General features: G+C 36.0%; 1 protein-coding gene across 17 annotated transcripts in view; it reads left to right on the top strand.

The window, feature by feature from the left end:
- Nucleotides 1–25,031, top strand: part of EFR3A (EFR3 homolog A) — a 188,040-nt gene that overhangs the window by 52,923 nt on the left and 110,086 nt on the right. For 16 of the 17 annotated variants that reach the window (XR_002642014.2, XR_016388280.1, XR_016388282.1 and 13 more), the window contains 10 exons: nt 1,706–1,841; nt 3,588–3,755; nt 7,724–7,838; nt 9,081–9,132; nt 10,496–10,668; nt 11,139–11,214; nt 15,977–16,138; nt 16,780–16,911; nt 18,119–18,186; nt 19,154–19,281. Coding sequence is in view for 12 of the 17 variants with exons in the window: in XM_089898722.1 (XP_089754848.1) it covers nt 1,706–1,841; nt 3,588–3,755; nt 7,724–7,838; nt 9,081–9,132; nt 10,496–10,668; nt 11,139–11,214; nt 15,977–16,138; nt 16,780–16,911; nt 18,119–18,186; nt 19,154–19,281 (1,210 nt within the window). In the remaining 5 variants the exon portion in view is untranslated. The remainder of the gene's footprint in view (nt 1–1,705; nt 1,842–3,587; nt 3,756–7,723; nt 7,839–9,080; nt 9,133–10,495; nt 10,669–11,138; nt 11,215–15,976; nt 16,139–16,779; nt 16,912–18,118; nt 18,187–19,153; nt 19,282–25,031) is intronic. The other variant, XM_089898716.1, reaches the window with a different exon arrangement.

Raw genomic sequence — 25,031 nt, 5'->3', positions numbered from 1 at the left:
AGGAGATAAGGTAGTAAGAAGCAGTACAGCTTTTAGTATAGGTCATACCAGGATTTTCATCCTAGATGTGCTGTTTACTAGTTGCATAGAACTTGGGCAAATTATTTAGCCTCTCTGAGCTTCAATTTCCTCATTTCTGAGAAGGAAATGTTAATGAATTCATTGAATGGTTCATTTTTATATTAAAATAGAAGGTACCATTTATCAAGTGCTGGTTATACCTCTAAATATGCTAGTAACCTTATGTATATGCTTTATCTCATTAGTCCTCCTTACTTTATGAAGTAGATATTGTTATTATCCCCATTTTACGGATCAGAAAAGTGACCTTTAGAGAGGTCAGGCACCTCACTCAAGGGTACACAGGTAGAACGTAAGGATTCAAATTCTGGTCATTCTGTTCTAGAACTTTTGGTCTAAATTAAACATTAAGTTTAGGTTACTATAGCATGCCTAGCATAATGTAGGTTTTCAATGCATGGTAGTTATTATAAAGCTGGTTTGGATGTGGAAGGATAATTTTAAAAAATTTTTTCCCGGTTTTATTGAGATTATAATTGACCTATAACATTATATAAGATTAAGGTATACAACATTGCAAAATGATAACCATAATAAGTTTTCTCAAGATCCATCACCTCACATAGTTGCACATTTTTTTTCCACTTTGATGAGAACTTTTAATTTAATTTTAGTTTAGTAGGTGAGAAGTTGATCTGGCCGTCTGTGGACATAATTAAGGCTGTTCCCCTGGTTTTCAGTAGCCTTGTTTTTCTTCATTTGCCTTCCTCATTCAGATTTAGTTACTAGATGAAATTGTTTTTTACAAAAAGTAAAGTAAATTACAAAGTTGAAGAAACTGAAGGAATCAATAAATATTTGTTGATTAAATGTCTGAGAAATGACTTCTGGTCCACAGCATTGCTTTAGAAGGAGCTTTAAGTGCACCATATGTTTTTTGAGGTCCATTAATCAAAAATTACATGGTAGTACCCACCAGAATGGGAGTTTCTGTTTAATAAGACTATCCTGATACAATCAAAACTTCTGATAGATTTGATTGTTTTAATTGCCATTTACTATAAAATTGATATAAGAATCATTCTTAGGTAATATTTCAACCTCTGTCCATAAAACATTGAGCTAGCTGGCCCTGATCAAGAAATTTCATCAGGTACACATTGTTAAGACTTTAATTTTGGCAGTGGCCCTTGATTAGCTGAGAGTTTTGACAGTTTAGTATTGTTAGATGTCCACGATAAGAAATAGTATGTATCTGGTTGGGTAAGAGAGAAGTACTATAAATGTCGTAATCTGTCTGTTTTTTAACAACATTTTGTCCTATTATCAAGTTATAAGAGTGTATAAATATTCCTTGTGGAATTACAGAGAGGTACAAAGAGAGTAAAAATTTCTCATAAATCTCCCTCTCAGAGATGACCAGTGTTAATATGTAGGCATATATAATTCCAGTCTTATATACTTTTTAAAAAACAGAATTTTATTTAACGTAGTATTTTACAACTTACTTTTTTTCACTCAGGATATCGTAAATATTTTCTGGTATCCCTATTTATTCTTAAAAAGAACGGTTTCTAATGGCTACATATTGTTCCATTAAGTGTCACATGGTTTATCATTCTTATGAATTCTGCCAGGATGCATGTAATTGTTCATATATTTTTACACTATTTTGTCCTTTTAGGCTCAGTATTCTCACCATGTGATCCAGGAGATTCTAGGACACCTTGATGCTCGTAAAAAAGATTCTCCACGAGTTCGAGCAGGTATTATTCAGGTTCTGTTAGAGGCTGTTGCCATTGCTGCTAAAGGTTCCATAGGTGAGTGCCAGCACCCCCCCACAAAAAAATTCATTAACCTTTTTCAGAATTTTCTTTTTCAGTAGGAATAGCAATGTGTGGAAAACGCTTTGAAAATATTTGCTATGTTGTTAAATGTGCTCTAATTTCTCTTGAAATGTTAGGTTCACGTGACTGTTGTCAGACTTCCTTAGTTACAGTTAAACACTTCCCTCCAGATCATTCTCTTCTTCCCTTCCTCCTTCTTTCCAGTAAAGATTCTTGAATACCAGTTAGTTATATGCTAAACATTGGGAGGGTACAGATTCAAGAAAGTTATGGTTTACTTGGAGTTAGATGCCTTTACCTACACTGTAATACAAGGCAGAATTTGATCACATATCATAAGAAAACCAGGGTCCAGAGAAGGGAGGGAAAATGGATCAGCAGGAGGGAAGTGTTATGTAGCCCGTTTGACGAGGACGTATGGTGGTAGTGTGGGGGAAGCCCGAGAAGCGGTTTAAAGTTCCACTTGTGGCCAGGCCACGGGTGTCATTCTACAGTGGACTGACACGAGTTAAAGATTTACTGTACCCTTCATCAGAGATATGTTATAGGGTAATTCATCTGGCTGCAAAGCGTAGGACACATTAGAAGTCACAGGTGGTTGTCACCATTGTAGGCACAGAGAAAGAACTTGACCTTGATGGCAGCAGTAGAAATGGGAACGTAAAGCCAGCAGGATTTGATAACTGACTGACTAGAGGGGTAACAAGGAGAAGGGACAGGTCAGACATCATGCTTTTTCACTCACATGGGATTAGAAGAATGGAAGGGTCCCTAATAAAATTACTGAAGTTAGGAGGAAAATCTAGTTATGGTTTCTTTGCTTCAAAATGAAAGTGGAACTGTACATTAGCTGCTGAAATATTCTAATATTCACTCAGTGTCAAATGAGAGTGGGCATTTTGGATATGGACTTGTCATTACTCATAACTTATCTCAAAGAGATGGAAGCAGGTTACTTAACTGAAGAGTTAACTTGAAATATGAAGTGAAACACAGATGATGCATTGACTGAATCGTCTCACCTGCTAATATCTATTATGTGTGAGGTTGCTATGTTTTAGGTTCCGTACATTCAAAGAAGCATTTGAACGTAGCTGCCTGTCCTGGAGAAAGTTGGAATCTAGAGTAGGAGGCAGAAATAAAAACACTGATTAAAGTATAGCGTGATAGATGCAGTGCCAGAAACACAGGCAGAGTATTTATAGTACTAAAAACAGAGAGCATAGTTAGTTTACCTGAATGTGATAAATTGGCTAGTTTCTGTCTAATAATTGAGGCAAAATTCTTTCTTCTTCAGCCTCAAAAGATGCCAAATAAATTTCTTAGGCCACAGTGAGCTATATTATAGTTCTCTGGATTCTGACCCAACAGTCAGGTTATCCCAATACTGTACACATTATTCTGAGTAGACAAGATGAGATAGATGGAAAGTTTTTGGTAATCTTTATATGAATATACACATTTTGTGTGGTTTGTACCAAGGATTCAAACAGTGATTTGCTCAGAGATGCCCAGTAAATGTTTGTTGGAATAGCTAGGAGACTTTCTTATTTAGGTACTTCTCATTTACTTTTTTAATGTGCTAGTTAGTTCATAAATTATGAAGTATTTCCAAGTACTTAGAAAATATGCAGAAATCTCTGTTGAGAAGTACGAGGATTGGATTTGAGTGTACGTTACCAGAAGAATGTATCTGCTTACATCAGGGTTCATTTGCAGGACCTACAGTGCTGGAAGTCTTTAACACCCTATTGAAACATCTGCGTCTCAGTGTGGAATTTGAAGCACGTGATTTACAGGGAGAATCTATAAGCAGTGCCAACTTAAACACAAGTTCCAAAGACAGTGACGAGAAGATTGTGCAGAATGCTATCATCCAAACAATAGGTGCGTACATTTCACTTTTCAAATTATTCTGGAAAACAGCAATTCAGAAAGCCCTCACAGAAGGTACTTGTCTCTTACAGGACATTAGTCAAAGGTGAATGATAGCTTAGACTTTTAAAAGAACTTTCTGTTTGGAAAATAAACAAACATAAGAATACGACAAAGAACACTGTATATACCCTTCACCCAGATTCATCTATTAATATTTTATGTCATTTACTTTATCATTTCCTTTCTCTCTCTGTCTGCCTTTCTCCATCCCTTTCTCCATTTCTCTGTGTGTGTATGTATATGTGTGTATATATAGATATACACACATAAGCACATATATAAATATATACATATAGAGAGACATAGATACATACATATACACATCTACATTTTTTCCCTAACCACTGGATGGTAAGTGCATGGCTCTTTACTACAGATTATTTTTCCAAAGAATAAACCAGAGTACTCTTACATAACCAGAGTACAGTTATCAAATCAGTAAATTTAACTTTGATACAGTACTTTAGTCAAACTTTCATATTTTAGTTTTGTCATTTGACCTGATAATGTCCTTTATAGCGTGTTTTTCCTTAGGTCCAGCATCCAGTCTAGGATCATTTAGTTGCATTTAGTTGTGATGTTTCTTTGGTTCCTTTAGTTTGGAACATTTCCCTTTTATGATATGGGCATTTTTTAAGACTATAGGTCCCCCTGACCCCTCACTTAAAAAAAAAAATATCCTCACATGGGTTTGTCTGCTCTTTCCTCATGATTAAATTCAGGTTATGGGTTCCTGGCTGGATACTACGTAAGTGATAGTGTTCTTCTCAGATTATCCCATTCGGAGAAGTACACCTACTTCTCGCTGGTGATGTTAGTTTTGATCACGCAAAGTATTGTTCTATTTCTCTGCTGCACAGTTTCCATTTTCCCCCTTGCAAATAATAAGCAGTCTCTGAGAAGATACTTTTAGGCTGTGCAGATATTCTGCTCTCCATCCAAACTACCCCCTAGATGTAGCAACCATTCAAAATTCTTAGCTGAACCAGAGTCTTTACCCTGATGGTTACAAAATGATGGTTATCAACTTGCCACTCAGGGTTCATTGTAAGCAAGAGCCCCTTTTTCTCCCTACTTATGTATGTAGGAATACATGTGTTTATCTATTTAAATACAGTGGTATGAGCTCATGGATTTATATTTTTATCTTCATAATTTATTCTGTATTTATTAAATTATTATTATTATTTTGGTGGTCAAACTGTTCCAGATTTGGCCAGTGGAGCCCCTATTTTCTATATCTTTGTAATATCCCCCCACATTTCTTTTAAGCGCAGCCTTAGGTTCATTTTATACTTCCTGCCCCAATCCTAGAATCAGTCATTTCTCTAAGGAGCTGTGGTTCCTTTTAGTGGGGAAAGGCACTAGAGACCAGGATCTGGGTACTGATACTCAGGCTTTAATATCATATGCTTCCCCCTCCCCTCACACACACACAGGGTAAAAGGGTAAAGAGCTTACTTAAAAAAAAAAAAAGAAAGCCATGGGGAATTTTTTGGGAAATTAAATGATCAGACTATATATAAATACAAATTAAAGCAATCAAACTCTTCCTACTTTAACCCTCCTCTTGCAATATTTTCTTTAGAGTATCCAGATCATATTTTAATGTAACTGTATGATTTCTAGGATAATTTCCAAATTGAGTTGTATTCTTGGGTTTAGTACCTAATCTCTAGTGGTTGCTAATAGTTTCTACTAATAATAGAGTCATATAAGTTTATTCTGGAGCTCAGTTTATGCCTTTTATTTGAGTAATATCCTACCTATGGGCGACTTGTTTATAATAGTCCTTTGGAATATTTAATACAGAGTTTTTCTTTGTTTATTTCTCAAGTTTTATGGATATGCATACATGCATTACGCATCCACATTCAGCACCTTTTTATTGAACGTATTGCGCTTAACACCAGGCCATATGCTTGGGCTTCTTGATGCACGTGACTCCTACCTTGTGGATGCCTTTGGTTGATCTGCTTGGGGTAGTACCTCTGTTTCACCTAATCACAATCTCATCATGTGCATAGAAATTGTCCTCATTAGGCAAAGGCCCGGGGTGTCTGTGACATTTTAAGATGGTATATCAAATCAGCTAGTCTTGTTTTCAGAGAATTAATTTAAATTGCTGTAGTGACTTCTAGTTAATTCAGTGTCACTGTTTTACTCTAGAGTATTTAATTTATTGTTTCTCAAGTATGTTGTTATAAAACGTATATACCACAGGCAAGCAATATTTCTGTGACATAACACATTCAGAATAACGTGAAAATTAAAACATGAGAGAAAAACAGTGCAGTGTGGCACAGTGAATAAGACTTTTATTTAAATCACACTTCTGCTTTCCTCAATATTTTCTTTCAGAAGTTCTCAGTATTCTTTCTTTATCAGGTCACGTGAATATCGGTGGGACACAGAACAGGGCTGCTGTAGCTTTTGCACTTGAAGACAGGAGGCGGTTGGCCAAGCTCGCTCTTTTAAAATAATGCTCTGCTCTTTTGGGGAGGCACATTAGCACTTCTATTCAGCAGTTCAAATACAAACAATGGGAATAGAGAATGAGTTAACTTTCTGGCTGTCCTCACAGTTGACTTGTTGGAAAATTTCCATCTTTGTGGTTAATGACCAGCTTGCTTGGAACAGAAAATCAGTGACCAGTTTTGCACAGTGATGAGGAACATATCTAAGTGGGTTCTTGGAAAGTTGAAAATACCTTATAGAGAGGAAGCAGAGCATAATAATAACACACATAGGCTTTGGAAATGTGACTAGATCTCACCTCAGGTCTTAGTGTTAGCTGTGTAATTTCTTGTATGAATTCCTAACCTCTCTTATCCTAATTTCCACAAGACGAAACTGACACAAATAATAGTACCTAGATTCATAAGGTACTATTATTTGTTGCTGTAAGGATACAAATACAAAGTAGCTTCTTACCCCATAAATATGTGCTCAAGTGTTAGGTAGAATAATATACTTTATGCTGATTGAATAATGTTCAGATCATGAGATTTTTGATTGCTAGAGTATGTTATAAAGAGAAATGAGTTTTACCCCTAGATCTAATCAAAATGATAACTAGAACAATTTGAATTTATAGAAAGAGATTATTAACTCCAGTAATACAGGCTGAAGAGTTAAGTTGAAAAACTAATTTACTCTTAAAGAAATATTGAAAATGTAGGTTTCTGTAATGATTATGTTGCATTTTAAGAAATGATCAAAAAATAGCCAGGTTTTAATACCTGTTCTGATCTTTCAAAGAAACAACAGGGTTAAAAGTTTGAGTAAGTGATTATTAAGTGTCCTAAGTCTTCTGTGACGAGGAAGTAAACTTTACAAAGCTATAACAGATAAATTCAAAATGTGCACAATACCCAAGAGTTCCTTGAGAAAAATGACAAATAAGTAAATAATTTGAATTATGTATATTGAATTAATACTGAATTAACCCACAGTGTTAGACTGTAAACCTGGCTCATTATAATGGCATTCTAGAACATTTCAACAATCCTGGGGAAGCCAAAGTAGTGGCCTAATCATTGACTTTCTTACTAGAACAGGAATTTAGGCTTACAAAATGGGAACAAGGGTTTCATCAGAAATACTACCAAAAGTTTTTTTTTTCCTTTCTCTAAAACTCCAGTCAGTTCAAATTGATGATTTGCCACTGTTAACTGTATGCAAAAGACTTTCAAACATTTCTCTTAATCTAAGTATTAGTCCATTATACACATCTTATAATGTACATCATTAAATGATTTTTACCAAAGAAATTATAATATCTTTAGACTTACATGTAGCTCAAAGACATTATTTTACCACATATTGAAAGCTGTGGTTAAAAATATATTATGATTTTTTATTATATGGAAAAATAAACTTTTCTATTTGCAAAATTTATCTTAATATTTTTATAGGATTTTTTGGAAGTAACCTACCAGATTATCAGAGGTCAGAAATCATGATGTTCATTATGGGGAAAGTACCTGTCTTTGGAACATCCACCCATACTTTGGATATCAGTCAACTAGGGTATGTGTATGTAGTTGTTCTGTGTTCTCAAACTGTAAAGTTGAATTTAATCTTATATTAAATTTTATCTTAAATCTATAAAATGTTTTGTCTTTTTACTCAGTAATAAAAGTCCTATGGTGTTGTTATGGCACTAGATTGCTAAGCAGTTGAATCAACATTGCATGCTTGGGTGGGAGGAATTGGGAGACTGGGGTTGACACATATGCATTGTTGATACTGTGTATAAAATAGGCAACTGATGGGAACATACTGTATAGCACAGGGAACTCTGCCTAATGCCCTGTGGTAACCTAAGTGGGAGGGAAGTCCAAAAGGGAGGGGATATCTGTATACGTATGGCTGATTCATTTTGTTGTGCAGTGGAGGCCAACACAACATCGTAAAGCAACCATACTCCAATAAAAATTAAAAAACAAAACAAAAAAAAACATTGCATGCTTTTAGAATCAGTTTTCAGTATATCATAAATTCTCAAATTTTCTTATATTGGCTAGGTGGGAGGTCTATTCAGCCTGGGCATTTTCTATATATGTAGATTATTTAGGGTAAAGTTTCAAGTTTGTCACTGTGGAAGGAATGTTTACTTATTTCTAGAGTTCTAGAACTGAAAGTTATTTTAAAGATCATATGTCTTGGCCCCCTCCCCTCATTTTATAGATTTGCTTTGATTTTACAACATGCTAAAGCCTTAGTTTGTAAATATGTTTGTATGTTGCTAATTTAATAAGTAATGATACTCTTATTTGACTTACATTTATTTGGCCATTAATTAGAGAACCCTTTCTTCATTTGTTAATTCTTTTTTGAAGAACTATTTATATAAGAATTATTTAGGCACATTCTTACCTGCTTATTAATATATGTTAAATAGATATTATGTCTGTCAATTATATTTGCAATAGATCTATTCTCCAATTTATAGTATCTTTTAATTGAGGTTGTTTTGTTGTGTATTCATACAACTGACTTTTCATGTCATTACGTGTAGAGGTCTGTTTCCTTTGAGAGCCAATAGCTTTTTAATTTTCTTTGTTCAAATTTGATTTATTTTTTAACATATAACCCTTTAATTCATGTGAAATTTACTTTAGAGTATAAAGTGAGCCTTGACTTTAGCTAGTATGAAAATAAAATCTATATAGCTAATATGAATAGAGTTTTAAAATCAATAAATAATAATGTAAGGAAATGAAGTTAATTCCTATTAATAAGATAATACCACTATTTTGTATATTTTAGGGATTTGGGAACCAGGCGGATTCAGATAATGTTGCTGAGATCTTTACTTATGGTAAGGAATTTAAGACAGGTGAAGAACACACTTAACCCTAAATTATTAAAGAGGTTAAAAGAATAGCTTCACATTATCAGTTTCTTTTTCTTGTATTATAAGATAGTATTTACGGTAAGTTTTTTTTCTGTGGTTTATATATTTGAATATTATGCTTTTCATTCTTTAAAATTTTACTTTTATTCTTAATTCCTCACTTCTCCTGTCGTCTTATTTGATCTTCATAATGATGAAACATACTGAGAGCAGGAAGCATTGCCATTTTATAGATGAAGATGCCTGGGCCCAGCTAGAGCCAGATTTGTCAGTCCTTTCCTATGTGATCTTTGCTTTTTTATTTGTATCTTGTTTGAGAGCTCCTTGCCTACTCTGATGATATAAACACATTTGTTTGTATCTTCTTACGAAAGGTTTAAAATTCAGCTTTCCATATGTAGAACTTTGATCTGAGGTTTAATTTTGTATGTGATATAAGATATGGATATATTTTAAATTTTTCTAGGTGGGTAGTAATTGTCCCACCAATTTCTGCTCACTTATAAAATCACCTTTATCCTATAATGAGTGCCCAAATATAAATGTTAGATGTTCTATATATGCTAGTAATCCTGAATATAAATAGAGATTACCCACATGAAATTTCATTTGGTCCTAAGCCTTTTTATTAAATAAATTCCCTGAGTAAATAACCTTGTCTCTAATCCTAATTGTACTACATAGTCAACTGAATGAATTTCTATGTGGTATGGTTAAACTATTTAATAGCATTAAAGTATATGCTAATTAAAAGCTCCAACTTTAGACATAGGGATACACTCAGAAATGTCACATCAAATAAAGAATAAAGTACAGCTTTCCAAAATGAGAATGCTTTCCTATTAACCTAAATTGCTTAATTTAAAATAAAAGAATTATTTGCCATTTTAAAAATTTCAGGTCTTACCTGTGTTATTTGCTGCCTGGTCTCCTTATATCCATTGAGGACTGACTACCTGTTCCATATATTCGTAGTCTCTCTGAGCCTCAGTTTTCTTTTACAAAATGGGGGTACACTAATGCCTAGCTTCAAAGGAATACCGTAAGGATGAAGTTAATACACATATAGTGCTTAGATTCATGCCCGGCATATGGTGAATGTGTGCTATTATTAATTTTATTAACTCTATGAATGATGTTTTTGTAAATTCAGTAAAATCCTCATCATCTCACAAATTTCCTTTTAGTTTTTCCTTCAGGCTTGTTCCATACTTGCTGTTTTCTCTAAGCTTATGGTTCTTATAAAACAGCTTGAGAGTTTTACCAAAGAAGGACTCATGACAAAGGTTTTTTTGTTTGTTTCTTTGTTTTTCCTCCCTATAATCAGGTAACCTCTGGATACAAAGCAAAGACAATAGTTACTGCACTGCCGGGGTCTTTTCTGGATCCTTTGTTATCACCATCCCTCATGGAAGACTATGAACTGAGACAGTTAGTCTTGGAAGTAATGCATAATCTCATGGATCGCCATGACAATAGGGCAAAGCTTCGAGGGATCAGGTAATGTGCTATTTGAAAATAGGCTTAATGGTAATGTTTTCAGATTTCTATGTTAATGTATTTAAGTATTGTAATTTTTTTAATCTAGGATTTTCAGGTTTTATTAATCCAGAATTTTATTTAATTGGTATTGTGACAATTTAATTATTAATATGTTTTAAGATAGTCAGTGTTGAAGGTCTTTTAATGTACTTTCAGAGATCTCATCTACTAGTAATCACTAGTTGCATAAATTTTATTTTGGTTTTGCTTTAAACTTAGGAATGACATCAGAAGTCAAGATTACTTTACGCAATTCTACTTGATTAAACTTGGTAATTCAGTAGTATCATTACATATAGGCTTATTTAAAATGCTCATTGAAATGAGTGTTAAATAGTTCAGACTCCTAAGTATAGCTGATTCATCATATAAGATATGATATAACTAAGTGTGCTGTTCATTAAAAATGATGCATTGATTGTCTCTAGAATAATACCAGATGTGGCTGACCTAAAAATAAAAAGAGAAAAGATTTGTAGACAAGACACAAGTTTCATGAAAAAGGTAAGATTATCTTCTGAAAAAGAATGCATGACTTAAGTTATAGCCATTTGAATTGTTAGGTAGTTTTATATTGATCGATAACCTTAAAATGAAGCCATAGCATTTTGGAGTTGAAAATCTGAAGCCATCTTCAACTCCCCACATTGCCACAACTGTCCTGATGGCGTCTCCTCCGGCCTGCGTTTAAGCTTTGGGTGGTCAGTCTGCTGTGATAGTTCCAGATTTCTCCCTTTGAGTAAAATGTCTGTCTGTGATTGCTGCCCTGCCCTCCTCCCCACCCCAAACACAAATGTTGCTTTCGCTTTTAATGGATCCTTAATAGACAGCTTCAAGCTTTTGAGAATACTTATCATCATTGATTAAATACATATAATGAGTATTTAGTGTGTATTAGGCATTATTTGGGGTATAAAGGTCAGGTAGGCAGGATCTCTGCCTGTATAACTAGTATTTAGCTAGATTATCATTACGATCCCTTCAGTTTTGTAGGCGTATTGGCAAATGGCTGAATTTAGAAAATTATGGCATCTAAAGTTATTTAGTATACCAAATAAACTTTCTGTGCAGTTATTCTTCATCCAAAGCTTGAGCACCTAGTATTGCCAGACGCTGAGCTCAACATTGAGAGATACAACAGTAAGCATGCCATGTGTGCTAACTGACCTCAGTATAATCACAGTTCTGGTGGATAAATCACAGTTTTGGTGAGCCTGGATCTTTAGAGGTGCAGAGAACCACAGACCTATAGGAAGATAGGTACAGATATCTATAATCCCTGATCATCTTTGGCTCTTTGTCAGACCCCGCTTTCTTCCTGTCACCGTCTTTTATTTTTTTGTCCTTATCCGTTAATATCGATTGCTGTGTTTCAAGTTAATGGCCTCACAGTTTAAAAACTTCATTTGAAAAATAATTTACAAACTATCACTGTTCCTAAATTAATGTGAATAAAAAGAATTCTTTTAAGTTTGATTGTATTGTGTATGAAAAAAGTGGTTAATAATAGGTCAAAGACATTAACTCTTTCCAAGTTTTATTTTTTTGATATTTTATATCATCTAGTTAATCAAAGAAATTATGCCCCATAACTGAGGAACTTTTAATCGAGTGATAGAATGAGTTTTAAAAATTTACTGATAGTTAATTTGGCGTGTTTTTACTTTAACATCCTGACATTAAGCAGTCCTGAACTTTGGGACTGGATTGATTTTATTTTATCTAGTATGATAGAAATAATCCTTTGTGCTTAATTTTGCTAGCCAATCAGTTTGAAAGAGTATGGTTTAACTGAAAGGTTAGACTGTTTATTCCTTGTTAAAATTTGAATCATTAAACTGTTCTCTGAATTAGTTTTCCTTCCATTTTATAACTTAAAATAACCTGGCTAAGCATTTGTTACCATTAGTATAAACCATTTCTTTAGTATATTTTTCTTTAGGAACAATCTGTTCACATTTTTCCTTTATCAAATTTTATTTTTACAATTGGACACCCTTTTTCATTTACTTTCTAATTTATTTTATCAGTAAAAATGTTGTTTGGTTTTCATATGCAACTTTAACTAGCCACTTATGGAAGTTTCAATGAAGACCTGAAGAAAAAATATTGAGGTCTATAGCCAGGGGACTGTGGACTGCCCTTTGGTTAAGAGAAGCTTGCAGTTTAGAATGGACAGTCCCTTTGGCTTTTCCATGCAAGCATTATGTCCAGGCAGCTCTGTCTCAGATGACTACCCAGCCTAAAATTGCTCCTTCTGACTGTTTTAGGGACATCTTAGACATTGGATCTAAGTTTGAAAAATTGTCCCAGGGCAGGGTGCCCTTACAAATTACATTGGGAGGTGCCCTTTCAGCTCTAATATCCTAATGAAGGTATATTTCCAGATAAGAGAAAACAGCTGTTTCCACTCAGCTGTTCCAAACAGCTGTTTCCTCACCTGCCAGGGCTACTCTCCTAGAGCTAAATTCCTGGCAGAATGTCACTGTATGAAAGAGCTCTTGTTAGTGTTTTATCAATTAAGGATTATGTAGAAAAAAAGTACTTCTGGGGCTTCCCTGGTGGCGCAGTGGTTGAGAGTCCGCCTGCCGATGCAGGGGACATGGGTTCATGCCCCGGTCCAGGAAGATCCCACATGCCGTGGAACGGCTGGGCCCGTGAGCCATAGCCGCCGGGCCAGTGCGTCCGGAGCCTGTGCTCCGCAACGGGAGAGGCCACAACAGTGAGAGGTCCGCGTACCGCAAAAAAAAATAAGTACTTCTTATTATGAAATGTAAAATATATAGGCATTATTATTTTAATTACTTTTAAGTGAACAACAGTACAGCTAAAAGCATCCCACATGCCCATCTTGTTTACAACTCCATCTTCTCCCCAAGAGGTAATCACTGTTCTTGCTTTCATGAATATTATTCCTTGCTTTTTTTCCCTACAGTTTTGCCACCTAAGTATATCAGTATATCCCTGAACAGCACAGTGTCGTTTTATCAGTTTTTGTATTTTGTGTGAAAGGAACCATACCTTATATATTCTCTTATGTTTTCTTTCTTTCATTTAGCTTTATTTTGGTGAAATTCATTCACATGTGTAGCTTTATAGTATTTTATGACATGAATATACCACAAGTTACCCATTCTGTTGGTGGACATATGAATTGTTTGCAGTTTGGGTTTGTTATGAACAGTACGGCTATAAACATTCTTGTCCATGTATTGTGCTGTATATAACTCTCATTTCTCTGATGCCTGTAGGAGAGAAATTGCTGAGTAATAAGTTATGCATTCTTCAAATTTACTAGACAATGCCAAACCACTTTTTGAAGTCATTATGTCTATTTGCACTATAATATTATAATACGCAATGTTAGATCTTAATTTTATCTAATATGGTAGGTATGTAGTAGGTAATTTTTAAAAAATAAACTTGAATTACTAAGGAACCTGAAGTTTAAACTCTCATGTGTGTAAGCACTGCTTTAATGGTTGTTAATGACGTTTAGGAACGTCAGATTTAAGAATAGGATTGGAGGTCATGAAGAACCTAGGGGCAAGAAGGGAATAAAGACACAGACCTACTAGAGAATGGACTTGAGGATATGGGGAGGGGGAAGGGTAAGCTGTGACAAAGCGAGAGAGAGGCATGGACATATATACACTACCAAACGTAAAATAGATAGCTAGTGGGAAGCAGCCACATAGCCCAGGGAGATCAGCTCAGTGCTTTGTGACCACCTAGAGGGGTGGGATAGGGAGGGGAGGAGGGAGGGAGACGCAAGGGGGAAGAGATATGGGGACATATGTATATGTATAACTGATTCACTTTGTTATAAAGCAGAAACTAACACAACATTGTAAAGCAATTATACTCCAATAAAGATGTTAAAAAAAAGGAGAGAAAGAAAAGGATTGGAGAGGGCCCAATACATAGACTGTTATACACCAGAGTATAGAATCTTTTGAGAGAGAGACAAACTCTGGGTTCAGAAAGATGGAAACCAAAATGTCAGCTTCAGAAATAAAGAGGAATCTGTTAGGAGAGCATACATAGCTCTGTATCTGTAGCCAGAAAACCCCCCCACTTGCTAATACTGAACCACAGACCTGAACAGACTTATTTAACCAGTCACTGGCGTAGCTGGAGGACTGTGGCCACCCTCACCTGGGTAGGTCCATGTGCATGTTAAATAGAGGACAGAGCAAAATGCATACCTTTAAAGACAGGCTGGCTTCCGGAGACTGTGCTGCTGTTGCTCATTTCTTTCTCCTAAAGTGAGGAAGCAGATGAACCTTCTGAGAAACAGAAACTTGAGCTTGGAGTGTTAAGCTCAAGCCCCTCCACGTGGGAATGAGCAGGCCTTACCCTGGCTGCACATTACAATCACCGGGGGAGCTTTATGCTTTAAAAACACCGATGCCTGGGCTTCACCACTGACGGGTTAAATCGTATCGGGGGTGGGCAGTGGTGACTAGTGGGGAGGAAGCATGGTGGTCCTTCCATTTCCCAGTGATTGTAGCTTACAGTTTGTGTCGAGAACCAATGCAACACGTTGAGTTGATTACCACATAGTAACTTGAAATGGGAAAAACTCTCTTATTTCTGTTAGCTCTCACTTGGCAGTTAGACCTATACCCAGGAATGCTTTAGACAGCAAGGCTTTTATATTCTTTATTAACATATTTAGATTAGTTTGGTTTACAGGGGACCCTCTCGCAGTCCCTGGGGTGTGTCTGTAACCTCTCCCCTACAGATGGGCTTATAGATGTGCCATCCTCACTTCAGACAAAAGTGTAGCAGAACCTGGAGATGCTCTTCCCTGGACAGCTCTTAACTCACCTCACAGGAGGTTGTTCCATAAGGCGGGAAAGCCTGAGTCCATTTCCTCTCAGCCAAATGTTCTTATCATTGCCAAAGCTCCCGTAATTCTGCCGTTCGTTTCAGTTTTTCTCAAATCAGTCTATAATTTGCTTGTCTTTTCAAATTAGTATTAAAAACATTTTCATTGTTTACACTGGAACTATTTCTTACTTGCTGTTTTTACTTGTTTGTCCTCAACTCCAATATTAGTTTATAGTTATATATTGGTGTAGTTATTGATGTTAATAATTGGAATATAATTTGACCCTCCGATTATCAGCCTAAATCTCTTCCATGTTAAGTTATGTAATAAGATAGCTACGTTTTAAGAGGTTATTATATATGCATGTAAAATCTGCCTTGCTACATTTTAAGCAAAATTATCTTTTTCCTCTGTCATTCCCCTTTTCAGAATGGGCAACAACTATATCGGCACATATATTTGGGCTGTAAAGAGGAAGACAATGTTCAGAAAAACTATGAGCTACTTTATACTTCTCTTGCCCTTATAACTATTGAATTGGCCAATGAAGAAGTGGTTATTGATCTCATTCGATTAGCCATTGCTTTACAGGTATGTTTTCATAACCTCTCCTTGAAGAAAGGATTCTTTCATGAATTAGACACCATCTTTAAAATATTATTGCCTTTATCCAAGGACATGAGTTTTTTAAGTGAGATGTCTAGTTTTAAATCTAAAATACTCAAGGCTATGATCCCATTCATTTATTCTTTTAACAAATGTTGAGTAAGTATTGACTGTGTGCTAACTGTTGTTCAAGGCCGCAGGAGTACTGTGATGAAAAAGACAGCATGGTCCCTGTGCCCATCCTAGCGGGGAAGATGGTCGTTAAATAATAAGAATTACATATATGTAGTTGTTTAATTGGAGTTTAAGTGTTACGCAATCACAGGACAGTATGCAACGAGAATATATATATTTATTTTTATATATCTTATATATATCCTGCCCACGCCCACGTTTCCTTTAGGAAAGGCTTTCCTAAAGAACTGTTTGAATTGAGAGATTTAAGTCTCTTATAAATGGGCATTTATTCTCTTTTTAGAATTTTTTTTTAAAAAAGCTTCTTATAAGGGGACATTTTTGTTAGCATTCCAGACTACCTGCAGTTTTTTAGTATAATCATAGACAAAATGCTAATGAAGCGTAAGACCTTGATCTGTCAGTGTTTGTTTTTTGGTTTTTTATTAAAGGACAGTGCAATTATCAATGAGGATAATTTGTCAATGTTCCATCGTTGTGGAATCATGGCGCTGGTTGCCGCATACCTCAACTTTGTAAGCCAGATGATAGCTGTCCCTGCGTTTTGCCAGCATGTTAGCAAGGTAATGTATTTAGAAAAGCCCTCGAATTTGACTTTTATACAAAAGTGGCGGATTTTCTTCCAGTGATGATTATTTTTAATTTTGATGATTATGTACCAAATTATTAAGATAATGCTATAAAAGTATGCATGACTTTTTCAATAGTGACAAAATCGACACTACAGCTCTAACTCTGACTAGTGTTACGTTTTCTTTGATGCCTGTTGTTGTATTGGAATTTTTCTGTGTAATGGTTGAGTAGAATATATGATTTTCTTCTAAAATACTTCATGTGATTTCTTATATAATTGTTTTCCTTTTAAACCATTATGAATCTTAGTATCTAATATTTCTTTAATTATACTGTTTTTGTTGTTATTGTTTTAAACGAATCTACTTGAGTTAGATCTCAAAAGTTGAATAATTAATATGCCTCTCAGAGATTTGTCCTGTGTCATTCAACTGTATTTAGGTTTCTCAGCAGTGACTCATTAAATAGTTACTGGCATAATTTAGTATACATTTCAGAGCTCCTAACTTACCTGGCAGAAAAAGTCCACTGTAGTTTTTATTCTTTAAAAACATCTTTCAGGGAGAACCTCATTTTTATGAAATTGGAAGCACATCTCTCAGTCCTTGCTAAAATGTAGGTTTTTAGAACATTCTAAGAAGTAAAACTCATTCATTCATTAAACAAATGTTTGAGTGAATATTTGACATCTGCCATTAGAGATACAAATGCTATGAAAGCAGGGTCCCCCTCTAAGTGGCTCCCAGGTGAGTGGAGGAGCCAGACTTCACAAGAGCGCTGAGACCACCTGCCCGTGCTGCAGAAGGTGGTGCAGAGGAGCCGGGACAGCGAGGACCTGGCGCTTGTGAAGGCATTTCCCACATAGGGCATTTGAGAAAGTACAGCTTCTAATCCCTCTGTAGTAGGCTTAATCAAATGTAATGTATCCTCTTTTTTTTTTTTTTTTTTTTACAACCTGTATTATTTTACTATCACGATTTTGTTACCTGCTGACTTTTTTAAATAATAAATGTGAAAACAAAATGAACTCTGCTTTTGGGCTCTAAATGTAGCTTAAATTCCAAAATAAAATGATGGTATTTCGTATAAATGTTTAGATTCTGTTTCTGTATTTTTAGTTTTCCAAACTTTTGTGGCAGGGTCCTGAGGAGTGAGGTTTTTGATTTTTATTTTGTTTTGTTTTTGAATATTTTTCAGGTTATTGAAATTCGAACTATGGAAGCCCCTTATTTTCTACCAGAGCATATTTTCAGAGATAAGTGCATGTATGTTAATTCTTTACATTTTAAGGAGGGGCACTGACTTGGGAAACCAATCAGTGATAATTACAAAGGAGTAAACTACTGTTAGAATAATTTTCTGGTGTTTTAAAATATTCATCGTTTTATGTTTCTGTCATTTAATTCATCTAACTTGTTTCTCTTGCTATAAAAGTTCTTGTAAAGTATAAATGTAGACTCATGAACACATGGAATCAATCTTTGATGAAAAAATTTATCTTACCTTTTTTTAATATGGAAGTATATCTCTTAAATATAGCATGTTCTGATATATAAGTGAACACTCCTTTAAGAGAATACAATATCCTGTTCAAGATTCTCAGTAATAGACAACAATATTAATAAAGCTGTAGGAGAAACAGTGTATTACGGAAAATCAGCGTTATACCCTGAATTTTTTTCTTGCTGTCCAAACAAAAAAATACATATGAAAAATAGTTTATTCAAACTTTTGGGCTCTAAAACCAGTTTAATGTTGAAAGCATGCACATAAGATAATATTAAGCAGTTTGAAAGGAAATTGAAATCGTAGGTCTTAGCCAGGTGCTTCCTATCACTTAGTTGGCTAATATCTTCTTCATTAACAGTCAGGGGGCTTCATTTTTATTTTCTTCTCTCAGTAGATTTTTAATTAGCATGAAAGTTAAAGCTGAATTTAGTCCTCTTCATCATTTAATGTGTGAATACCAGTGGAATCATGTAAGGCTGACTTCACCGTTGGGACATTACTGGGGAAAGAAGCAGCAGAATGCTTCATATATGGGTCCACATAACCATATGTTTTTAAAGAGCTCAAATTAGCCACCTAAAATACACTGATTTTTCTGTTACTAATTACAGTTTAAGTTGCATTTATATTTAGGCCTTGATCTAAAATGTTTATATGTTAACTTATTTTTGCTCAGTAATTTAAATAATACTAAATGACTTCTTTTTTTGATCAACTTGACAGGCTTCCAAAATCTTTAGAGAAGCATGACAAAAATTTGTACTTTTTGACCAACAAGATTGCAGAGTCACTAGGTGGCAGTGGCTATAGTGTTGAGAGATTGTCAGTACCGTACGTACCACAAGTAACAGGTAAGAGGAAGGTAATTAGAACTCTTACTCTAGTGATTATGTGTCAGCAGTTTTTCTCTTAGCCCAGTTAGAAGGTTAATTATGTTTGTATACTTACTAGCTTAAGAGAGTTTACTTCTATTTTAAAATTTTGCTCTTGAAAACCTTTAGTAAATCTCTAAAAACATGTATATGATTTTATCATGAGCATATTGAATCCTCAAGTGATTATCGTTATTATACTTCATATATTATTGATACTATACTGAATAATAATATCCTTTAAACAGAGAAGCAAAGTGAGATCTTTACTCTTTAAGCAATATTGTGTTTAACTTAGGGAAATCGGTGAAAATTGTTTAGTTAGTGATTTGTGACTATTGACCTTAATGAATTAGGTAATTTTTGTCATTTGAAAGACTACAGACTATTTGCTATGTAAAGAAATCTGCAAACTTTTTAAGTTAAGAATATGTTTCCCTCTGTGCATTATGTATTTCCTTCTGTTCTTTTCATTGCCTGAGATAATTCTGTTTTGTTTCAAGGCAAAACTGCATGGTGTCTTGCACTCAGTTTTTACTTTGAAAACTAAAATCAAAGAATTTTTATCTTATACCTTCACTTTCATTTGATGACTGTATAAATATTAAATTTGGTAGAAAAACTAGTTCTTCCTTTGGGGATACCTCTGTTCTATAAGAGAACTGTTTGATTTCAGTTAGGTAGTTTTCTGGATTAATCACTAGAAGTAACACAATCTTTGGGAATAGCTATCTTTTTATAATGTGGATCCAAAATATATACATTTATCACAATGATAGTTTATAATAGTCTGAGATGTTAATGAAAGATTTTGCATTTTCTTTTAAATTCCATAGTATAGGAAATTCTATTCCTCATGAGTTCCTTGGGGAAATAAAAGTGCTAAGAATAAAACATGAGTAGAGCTTTGTAATTTAAAAGAATTTTTAAAACAGACTTTTAAACTATTTCATTCTTATAACTTGGATTTAGCTCTCTTTCCTTCCGGCAAAAAACCTTATAAACCCAGGCACAAGTGCAAAGGTAAATCCAAGTGTCAGTTTGGCTTGCCCTTTCCCTCACCTGTCCTCTAGGAAAATAGCTTAATACAGCCTGCCTTCTAGAAAATGGAGCCAGTGGCCTGTATATTTTATATAGCTGTGAGTTCAGTTATTATTTTGCTCTACCTTCCCCATAGCTGTAGTTTATTTTCACCCCTTGTTATTTCCTTTTACCCTATTCCTTTAACTGTAAACAATTTTTAATGAAAATTATGGTACTTTCTTTAACAAGTGGTTTGCTCTTCCCATTTCCTCCCACCCCTGAAAATGATATATTCTCTTTCTTAATGTCTCCCTATCATTGACTAGGAGAATTCTGAGTATTTCAGCATATACTTAGTTACATAACTGCACAGAAATCCCTCAGTATAAATAAGGCTTTTCTGATTTATAAAGATTTTGCTAGTTTAGAACCAGTCCGTGGCATGTGTGTCCTGCCTTAATGCAGAAAGAGTCAGAAGATACAGTGATACTTTATGGGATAATCAATCAGTTATTAAAGTTTCTTTTTGCTGTATAACCATCAGGTATCCATTTTTAAAAATGAGGGATTTAAGAACAATATATCAAAAGAAAAAAACAAAATAGTTTGTTGTGTATCATGCATATGCCCCCATCATCATCAAAATGCAGCTGCGGTTCATTATGCGCGGACTGTATGCCAGTCACTGTGATAAGCACTTTGTATGCATGTTCTCAGTCAATCTGTAACATAGTTTGCTGAGGAAGGCAGCACTGTCTTTGTTTACAAATGAGGGTAGTGAGACTGAAACCACTAGAATTAACTGCCTTGCCTGTTCAGTTAGGTGCTTAGTAAATTGATTTTTGCCAGCTGTGTGCTCAGAGATTGTTCAGTCATCCATATTGACCCAGGTTTATTTTTTTATGGATTCCACAAACCTTTACTGAGAGTCTACTATATATATCAAGCACTTTTCTGACTTTGGGGGGTGGAAAGATGTTAAGATTCAGTCCCTACCCTCAAGGATTGAAATCTGGAGGAGAGGGCTTCCCTGGTGGTGCAGTGGTTGAGTCCGCCTGCCGATGCAGGGGACATGGGTTCGTGCCCTGGTCCTGGAAGATCCCACATGCCGCGGAGCGGCTGGGCCCGTGAGCCATGGCCGCTGAGCCTGCGCGTCCGGAGCCTGTGCTCCGCAACGGGAGAGGCCACAACAGTGAGAGGCCCGCGTACCGCAAAAAAAAAAAAAATGTGGTGGAGAAGACAGACAAACGATTGAAATATAATGGTAACTGGTTCTAAAGAAAGAAGAATCGTCTGCCTAAAGCTTACTGAACTGTTGGTGACTGACATATAGTAAGTGTTCAATAAATGTTAGCTGAGTATTGCATTTTCCTTTTATCTCAAATCAACCTATAATTTGAGTTAATAGCATATGTCTAGGTGTATGCTAAATGCTCCTCTGTGAGGGGGTACAGTACTTAATGAGTATTTGCAGTGTGCCAGCTGCTGTGCAAACAGAAGCAAAAATGAACAAGACAGAGGTTTCTGCTTTCACAAAACTTATAGTCATTCCTAATGGGTTCCTCATCTGGACCACAAAACACAGAAGATGACTTTTTTTTTTTTTTTTTGCGGTACGTGGGCCTCTCACTGTTGTGGCCTCTCCCGTTGCGGAGCACAGGCTCCAGACGTGCAGGCTCAGTGGCCATGGCTCACAGGCCCAGATGGCACTCTACCAGTTTTATTCGAGATGCATAGGCACTTCACCAGTTTTATTCGAGATGCATAGGAAAGATGGCACTTCACCAGTTTTATTCGAGATGTATAGGAAAGAAGTTAATTCATTATACAATTTGTCTAACAGGACAGTTGCAATATGCCTTAAAGGCTATGATCAGAGAGGTTTGGGGTCCTCAGGCAGCACCTAGGAGAGTGTTTGGTCCAGGTTTGGTGAAACGGATGTCTTCCAGAGGAAAAAGTCCCTATGATGAGCCTGAAGCAGGTGTTAGGCAAGTGAACTGAGTTTCATGCAGAAATAATAGCATATGTGGAGGAATGGAGGTAGGCAAGAACATGATTCTTCAAGGAATTAGTATAAAGTTAGTCTGCTTGGAGTGAATTGGAAGAGTAGGGTTGGGAATTGTAAAACTGGGTTAAATAGTTTGAACTATCCTAAAAGCAATGGGGAGTCATTAAATGATTTTAAACAGGATGGCATGATAAGAGTTGCATTTAGAAATGTTACTCTGGTTGTAGTTTAGCAAACTGAAGACGGGACAACCATTTAGAATACTCTTCAGTAATCTCCAGGAGAGATGGCAGTGACCTGTACTAAGGAGGTCCCAGGGCGAATACAGGAAAGTGGGTGGACTCTAGAACACTGCAAGAGAGAATCTATAAGCAGTTGAGTGATACGGGGGCACAGGGAGAAAGGCAAAGATTTTGTCTAGGGCTCTACCACGGACATTTGGGTGCTTGGTACAGCACCAGGAGGAAGAGCTTGTTTGCTGCTTCATTTGCTTGCTTTTTGTTGTTTCTGTTTTAGGAGGGACGGGTGGTGTGACTGGGTTTAAGTGAAGAAAGAAAGAAGTATGCATTTCAAATGTAACTGTCTATAAGTAGTTTTGAATCTTGGGTGATAGAAGGATGGACTTTTTATTAACAGAAATGAATAGAGAAGAGGGGGTAGTTTTGGAGCTCAGCCTTTTGTTGAGTGTCTTGGACAATGGAGCATCCAGGTATGGTAGGGGTCAGGACTGCGTTTTGTGTGAGAGATTAGAGGTTATGATGAGAATTTTGAAATTAGCAGTATAGGGAATTTTGCAAGAGCTTTCAGGAAAGATGACTTCTCAAAGTGAAGACGTGAAGAGAGAATAGAATGGCTTTGTTCTACCCTCGCTATGTGGCCTTGGGCATAACCCCTTAATCTCTCATTGACCCCATATCCTCATGTGAAGCGAGGACCATAGCCCTGAAGCCATTTCGCTCAAATGGGATATATACATGAAAGTGCTTATAAAAACTGCAAAATGCCATATCAATATAAGAATGGTATTAGTATTTTTTAGTGTCTTAATCTTCCAGTTGGCATTTTGAATTTTGATAATTTGTTTTATTGATTAAAAGCACTTATAACACATGGATGTCTTTATCTGCTTTATCAAAACCTCCATTATTTTCCAACGAATATCTGCTTATAGAAGTATTTTCACGTATATATCCCATCTCTCCTTGTAGAGGTTTTGTTTTAAAGCTTGTTTTAGAAATAAAAGATTGTCTCTTATATTACACTTTTTTTTTTTTTTCGTTACGCGGGCCTCTCACTGCTGTGGCCTCTCCCGTTGCGGAGCACAGGCTCCGGACGCGCAGGCTCAGCGGCCATGGCCCCTGGGCCCAGCCGCTCCGCGGCATGTGGGATCCCCCCGGACCGCGGCACAAACCCGCGTCCCCTGCATCGGCAGGCGGACTCCCAACCACTGCGCCACCAGGGAAGCCCTACACTGACTTTGTATTCATGGTGACAATGGTTTTTTAGGTTCTTTTTATTTTATAAATATGCATTAGCTCTAGATGGAATTTTGTGTTTTTCTATAAGACCAAAAAAGTATATCTGTATAAGTAATATCAGCATTAAACTGACATTTTAAATTTCGTGTAGATAAATTATCTGTGAAATTTCATTTTGCCCCAGTTAGCTTTTTCATTGAATCTGAATGGTATAGTAGCCCTAATTACATTTATGATTTATTATATACAGCTAAGTAAGTTCCTACCTCTTATTTTTTATATAGCCATAGAAAATTATATTGAATAACTTAATGTAGCTCTGTGTTATACTTGTATTCAGACTGTTTTCTCTGTTCTTTAGCCATCTGAATGCAGTTATATACATTACACACAGATACACCAGGTGGCAGCAAAATATCGCTGAAGGACGTTAGGCCTCGCTCTAAGTATTACTTCTAAAACCCAGGTTCTAATTAAAAACAAAAAGAAGAAACAGTGATTACCATTGTGAACGGCAGATTATAGGAAGTGGAGAGGGAGAAGGGATGGGAAAATGAAAGGGCATAGAGAGTAGTGTCTGGGACTACCCCAAACCAACTTCAGGAAGGGAAGCAAGGGCCTCCCGAGGGGGTGCGAACATCAGACACTGAGATGGTGACAGGGTAGTTCTCGAACTGGCAGGACAGTGCGGTCCACAGAGGCTGCAGTGATGCTGCATTTCAGCAGACTTTGAAAGGCAGGTCAGGAACCGATGTGGGCGGCCCATGGAAACAGGAGAGTTATCTTTGGTAAGCTCTATTTTGGAAAGCTTACTTTTGTGTAGATGTACAAGATATCTGATGATAGGTGTATCTGGGCTTTTTCTGTCACCTACAAGCAGGTTGCTCTATAGGTCAAAAGAAAGAACTTTCTGAGAATATAGTATTAGAGTTTCCCACTGAATTTCATTTTCTTCCCTAATCTCTGCTCATTATACTTCCCTTCTGTTCTTGTTGATTTTTGTCACTCAGTAATCCCTCTCCTGCCTCTGTACTTCTCCTTTCCTTTTTATTTTTGTCTTAGGCTTCAGTTTGACTTATCTCTGCAGCCCATCAGCCTTTGTATATTAACCTAGAAAATCTTGTGTGGGTGGGAAGCAGGCTGTTATTTATTCCTCCTTTTGAATTCTGGTAAGACATTGAAAGTTGGTGTGATTAGAGGGTAAAAAAGCAGGTCAGCGG

This window comes from Delphinapterus leucas, chromosome 17 (genome assembly GCF_059928025.1).
Source record: "Delphinapterus leucas isolate spDelLeu-1000000601 "Yukka" chromosome 17, BTC_Dleu_Yukka2, whole genome shotgun sequence".
NCBI lineage: Eukaryota > Metazoa > Chordata > Mammalia > Artiodactyla > Monodontidae > Delphinapterus > Delphinapterus leucas.
The sequence above is the reverse complement of the archived record's forward strand: the minus strand, read 5'-3'. Positions and strand labels throughout refer to the sequence as shown.